This window comes from Seriola lalandi, unplaced genomic scaffold (genome assembly GCF_002814215.2).
Source record: "Seriola lalandi dorsalis isolate HSWRI2012SDOR001 ecotype SW California unplaced genomic scaffold, Sedor1 jcf7180002054151, whole genome shotgun sequence".
Classification (NCBI taxonomy): Eukaryota; Metazoa; Chordata; class Actinopteri; order Carangiformes; family Carangidae; genus Seriola; species Seriola lalandi.
Genome location: NW_019524704.1, coordinates 9,183 through 15,370, shown reverse-complemented (window position 1 = coordinate 15,370; position 6,188 = coordinate 9,183). Strand labels below are relative to the sequence as shown.

At 45.1% G+C, this 6,188-nt stretch overlaps 1 protein-coding gene across 1 annotated transcript in view; it reads left to right on the top strand.

Annotated features, from left to right (window-relative positions):
• The window catches only part of LOC111653127 (uncharacterized), a 16,779-nt gene that overhangs the window by 4,770 nt on the left and 5,821 nt on the right, over positions 1-6,188 (top strand). Inside the window, exon 2 of the mRNA XM_087173281.1 lies at positions 4,551-4,853. Within this exon, the coding sequence (XP_087029407.1) occupies positions 4,551-4,853 (303 nt within the window). The remainder of the gene's footprint in view (positions 1-4,550; positions 4,854-6,188) is intronic.

Below are 6,188 nucleotides of genomic sequence, written 5' to 3'. Positions count from 1 at the left end.
TAAAACAACCCCTATGACTCATTGATTAATTTTCAATTCATTGATGAAAAGTTTAGTCTGTGAAACATCAGAGATTCTTCAGATGCCTGGTTTTGACCAAAAGAAGGAAATTCTCTCGATTTTAGAGAGACGATACAGGTGAGATGTGCGCAGGTAACACAAGTGCTGATGCCAGCAAACAAACGGTCTCCATGGAAACAGTAGAATTGTACCACTGTAAAATCTCTTGCATTGCTGCAAATGCCTTCAGGTGTTTCCTCAACTGAGGAGATCCTGTGCAGCGCGCTGAAGTGTGTGTGTGTGTGTGTGTGTGTGTGTGTGTGTGTGTGTGTGTGTGTGTGTGTGTGTGTGTGTGTGTGTGTGTGTGTGTGTGTGTGTGTGTGTGTGTGTGTTGCTGAGGTCAGCGTTTGTCTGAGAGCTCTTGGCTCTGATTTATATCAGCTGCTGATCTCTGTGTCTGAGTGGACGAGGTCCTGCAGTGATCTGAAGTTTAATGAGGACGATGTTTAGTCTTCAGGAGGAGATTGTGTGGAACATAAACTGACCTCTGACCTGCTGTTGGAGGAGGAAGATCACTCTCCTCAGAGTCGTTCACTCGGCCGCAGAGCTGAAACACCAGCCGTCACTTTTCAGCTCAGTCCTTTATTTCCCAGCACAAATGTCAGACAGGTTGTAGTTCCAGCTTCTAGCTGCGAGGACTTCCTCTGCTGGTCAACAACAACAACAACAACAACAACAACAACAGTTTAGACTTTTTGTTGCTCAGCGTCAGAGCAGCAGCCATCTTGTTTTCCATCGTTCTCATTCTCGTGGACACGATATCGCAGTAACACCTTGACGGAACTTGAGGACGAACTGATTAGACTTTGGTGGTCAAAGGTCAAGGTCACAGTGACCTCACAAAACATGGTTTTGGCCTTGTGAATGTAATACCTCGAGAACACAAATAGCGTTTTGGCTGAGGCAGAGAACTGTGAGGTGGTGATTCTAGTTTCACTATTTTCTGAAATCTCATAGACCACAGGATGAACCAGTCATCGTCACATTCATTCATAATAACCACTCATTAGGTGTAAAGGTAAAGTGTGGTGAAAAGGTTCAGTTAGAACAGGTGTGTTGGTCGGAGCGGCTCTGCTCCCTCTGACAGTTTCCTCCTCAGTGTGGAGGTTTAGTCTTGGGCTCCACAGTTAATCACTGCTGCTTCTCTGTGATGTTCTGCTGCATCAACACCATGTTTTTATATGGACACTGCAGGAGGAGGGGTTAAAGGCTGGTCTGTTAACTGATCAACTCATCATTTATTTACATAATCAATCAATCAGTCATTCATCAAACATCTCCATTCCCAGCTCTTTATGTTCTGTGACAGAAAACATTTCTTTGGACTGATGGTCGACTGACATTCGTCACATTAATCTGTTCATTGAGAAAGTAACTGGAAGATGAGTTTGTTTGTGTCATGCACAGACCTTTAATGATTAGTTGATTATTTGATAATTGATTAGTTGAAAATTAATCTGCAGCCATCTTGTTAATTCATTAATCATTTTAGTTTTTTTCTTTTTTAAGCAAATATTTTATGCTCCTTATTAATACATGTAGTGAAGCTTTGGATGTAATCAATCACTATGTGAAGCAGCGGAGCTGTGTGTATCTGCAGTTCTGTTATTACCAATATGAATCTACACACACATACACACACACACACACACACACACACACACACACACACACATACACACACACACACATACACACACACACACACACACACACACACACACATATATATATATATATGTGTGTGTGTGTGTGTGTATATTAACACATACATACAGTATTCTCACTGTACTGATGTTTCCCTCGTGTTCAGCTCCACTGCGTTGTTTGATTCCAGCTCTGATCACACAGGCTGTCTCACTCTGTGGTAGTCATGTGACCATATGGACATATATGGTCAGTCTGACCCTGACCCATCACACAGCAGCCAGAAGGTCTCCGGTTAGATTCCCATGAGAAGTTTGTTGATCATCTTTATCTAGTGAAACAATGTGAACAGACTCTTTGTCTTCTTCTTGCCTCAGTCATGACTGTCAGGCAGGAAATCAGCTGTGTCGCCTTCACATCAGGGGATTCCCACCAGTGTGTTTGTGTAACTGGTCGGGATGCCTGACGCTCGTCTGTGACTGGTTGAAAATCTGTACTGTGCTGATTGTGATTAAACAGTCATGAAATGGACGCAGTGATGAACTAATTAAGTTTCATAATTATAGAATTAAAGTCACAAGACAAATACAAATGAATGGAAGCGAGTGGTTTCGTGTTGATCTCGCTAAAATGTGAAAGGATGTTGTTATGATTTATAAAATAAAAATAAACCTAAATAAAATAATCCTAAACTAAAGCTAATCCCAACACCATGACTGAGTGTTTCCACCTTGAACTGCAGTGAACCAATGACACGCATTCAGACAGCCAGGGTTTCCTACGTCACAGACCTCAGGAACCAATCCTGTCAATTCGTGGGGACGGGGGCGGGGCTAAATACACCTGAAACCATGTCAGTACAGAGAGAGGGAGTTGCCATTAGCACAACCGCTAACATTGTCAGCATAAACAAATAAAAGATGCTACCTATGCTAACCGTTCTAAAAATATGCTAACTGTTCTGAAAAGATGCTAACTAGTGGAGCTGCTAATGGTGAGATGATAACAGTGTTCATGAACCTGTCGGGGAGGTGACACCAACACCTCAGAGGGGATGGATCCACACTAGGAGATAAGGTCACATGTGGACCAGACCCCAGTTTTCCCTCCTTTTTCCTCCTTTAAGAGACTGACCGAGGGGGAATTCCAGCTGGTGTCTGATCTGCTCTCAGATCAGCTCTTATCTGTGATTAATGACATCAGAGCCGATAAACAGTGAAGAGGCTTGTTCTCACACTTCACACTCTGAGCTCCTGTCACTGCACTAACCTGGACACGACATGACGGATGAATGGATGAATGGATGAATGAATGAATGAATGAATGAATGAAGAGTCTGTGAGGACAGAGGCAGTGTCAGTATAAACCCACCTTAACTGAAGCTAATAACCAGACTTCCTCCTCCAGAACTGCTCCACCTCTGACGCAGCCTGTTTCGAGAGCTGCGCAATAATCAAAATATGATGGAAATCGTAACATGGCCAAGTGTAATATCACTTCCTGTACCATCCTCTGAAGGTCCGCCCACTCCACTGACGTCCTCTGAAGGTCCGCCCACTCCTACTGACGTCCTCTGAAGGTCCGCCCACTCCTACTGACGTCCTCTGAAGGACCGCCCACTCCACTGACGTCCTCTGTCACAGTGATTGGTCCAACACAGTTTCATCATGAACCCAAAATATTTTCCTATTTCAAATGGATAAAACTCTGATATTGATTTTAATATAGTGAGAAGAGCATTGAATTTGTTGTTGATTAATTTTCTGTCAATTAACTGATCAGTTAATTAGTTGATGAACACAATATCATATTACACGTTAATATCAGGAACATATATGGAACAGCAGAGACTCGTCTGTTTATTAGTGGAAGACAAACATGGACGTTGGCGTCACCATCTGCACTAAGACACAACATGAGCTCACACCGTCTGTTACCGCGGCAACAGCCACTGTTCAGCCGCTCACACCTCAGATGTGTGTGCTTGTGTCAGTGAGATAAAATGAATGGTGTCATTATTAATGTGGGTGTTTTATAGCTGAAAGTGGGTCATCCTGCGGGTCACATGACATGTCACATGTTTGATTGGAGGACAGACGGGGGACAGATGGATGGACGGTGTGGTGTTGCTCATCTCTAAACGCCTGGTGATCGGTTCATCTTTACACGAGTATATCTGGAGGTTATCGACATTGATGAGCAGGGATAAAGTGTGTGTGTGTGTGTGTGTGTGTCAGGATTATGTTTAAAGGCTCAGTCCACCCAAAATCTACAAACACGTTTCCATAGAAACCGTGTGGCGTTGTGATGAGGCTCCTGAGCGGAAAATAGATCCAGTGCAGTGATCTGAAGAACCAAATATAAACCTTGTGGTTCATGTCAGTGGGTCCCAACCTGTGGGTCTGGACCCTGCTGGAGGTCCCAAGAGGAGCCTGTTCGGTCATGAATTGTTTTAAAGGAGAAGAAAAATGACATGATGATGATGATGATGATGATGGTGACATTTTAACCCTGTGTCAGAGACCGTTTCTACATGAGCTCAAACTTATCTGATTGATCAGTTTAATTTTCATATCAGTGACTGTGTCAGCTGATCAGCACAACCATCACTCCTAACAACAAATCAGCTTCTGTTTAACCGTCCACAGAGACTCAGACTCAGACACAGAGACACTCAGACTAATGAATGGGTTCTGACAGCTGGGCTATGACTACGTACTGGTTCTACACAGACAGGAGAGACCGGCGTAGATCAGGACACCGCCATGTGATTGTTGAAATACAGTATGTTAAACAGTGGCTGATGATGATGGTGAAGGTGATGAAGATCTCCTCTCCTGCAGACCAGCTGAAGTCGGTCATGGAGCAGGTCCTGGACTTCGCGGTGCGTGAGCTGACAAAGATCGTGGAGGCTTCGTTTGACGACCTCCTGCTGGAGATCACCAAGATGGAGAGAGAGCAGCAGGTCCTGGAGGAGAGGCTGGGCAAGAGCTCCGACAGAGGGGGAGGAGAGAAGGCGAGAGGAGGAGGAGCTGGGGGGAGGAGGAGAGGATCAGAAAACGACTCGGCGTCACCCAGTGGCTCAGACGACGCCCGGGAGGAGCTGTCTGAGGTCACGGTGTCCAAGAAGACGGCAGAGACGGAGGGTGAGTGAACACATGTTGAGTCAGGCAAGGACTGAACAGGTGAGTGGATCACAGGATCAGGTGAGGTCAGAGAGGGGCTGCAGACCAGAGCGACTGTAACCATGGCCACAGGTGTGAGCTCAGATTATCACCTGGATTGAACTGAGAGGAGAATGTGAATAAAATGAGACAAACACATCGGAGAGTAAAAACAATCAAAGTCCAGTTGCCTCCTCTCAGACCATCCAGGTCATTTCCTGTTTAGCCACACCATCAAACTTGACCTTTCACCTTTGACCACCAAAATCCAATCAGTTGTTCCTTGAGTCCAGGTGAATGTTTTTACCAAATTTGAAGACGTTCTGTCAAGGTTTTACTGAGATATCGTGTCCATGACAACGACACAGACAGACAACCTGAAAACAAAATGGCTGCTGTTGAAGACGACTGTGACATCACAGCACCTAGACAGTCTCAAAGTGCATCCTTCGTTTCCTGGGCAATGAAGGCTCCGACCACAGATTGTAAATAAACATGGATGTAGCCTCTGTGTGTCACCCACAGGTTTTGAAGCTCAGAGTGGGCTGCTCCGCCGTCGCCATCTTGGCAACCAGGTCCTCTGAGGGTGTCTGGATTTATTCTATGTTTTTATTTCTCCACACGGCGACAGTCAGAGCGGCAAGGTGTTATCTCAGTAACACCTTGATGGAACTTCTTCAAATTCAGCACAAACATTCACCTGGACTCAAGGATGAACTGACCAGATTTTGGTGTTCAAGGGTCAAAGGTCAACGTTAGTGTGACCTCAGGAAACACAAACACGATTACTGAATATTTTCTGACTGTGGAAAAACAGGATGTGACCTGGCCTGGTCTGAGCGGAGGAGGAGGTGACTGTAGATTGTGGTTTGCTGGCTGTGACTCCGCCCCCTGGTGGACAGGTACCTTATACCTTCAGTTCGTTGTAATCAACAGACTGAGCCAATCACCACCGTCCTGGAGCTAGCTGGTTAGCATGCTAACTTCAGTAGTACTGAAATACTGACATTGACCCTTTAAATGTGTGTGACTGCATTGTGTTTTCACCCCCCCGTCCTCCCCCCTCACTGTTTCTCTCGTTTGTTTCACCAGCTGTTTGTTCTGATTCGTTAGTTTTTAATTGATGATTCTCTCACATTAAAATCCAAATCAATGAAGTTGACAAATTATTAATTCTGAATCTCTTCCTTCTCTCCTCACCTCCCTATCCTCCCCCGTGTTCTCCCTACTCACCTTCATCTCTCCCCCTTTCTCTTATCTGTCCTCATCTCTCCCTCCTCTTCTCTTCACCTCCTCCCTCTCACCTCCTCCCCCCTC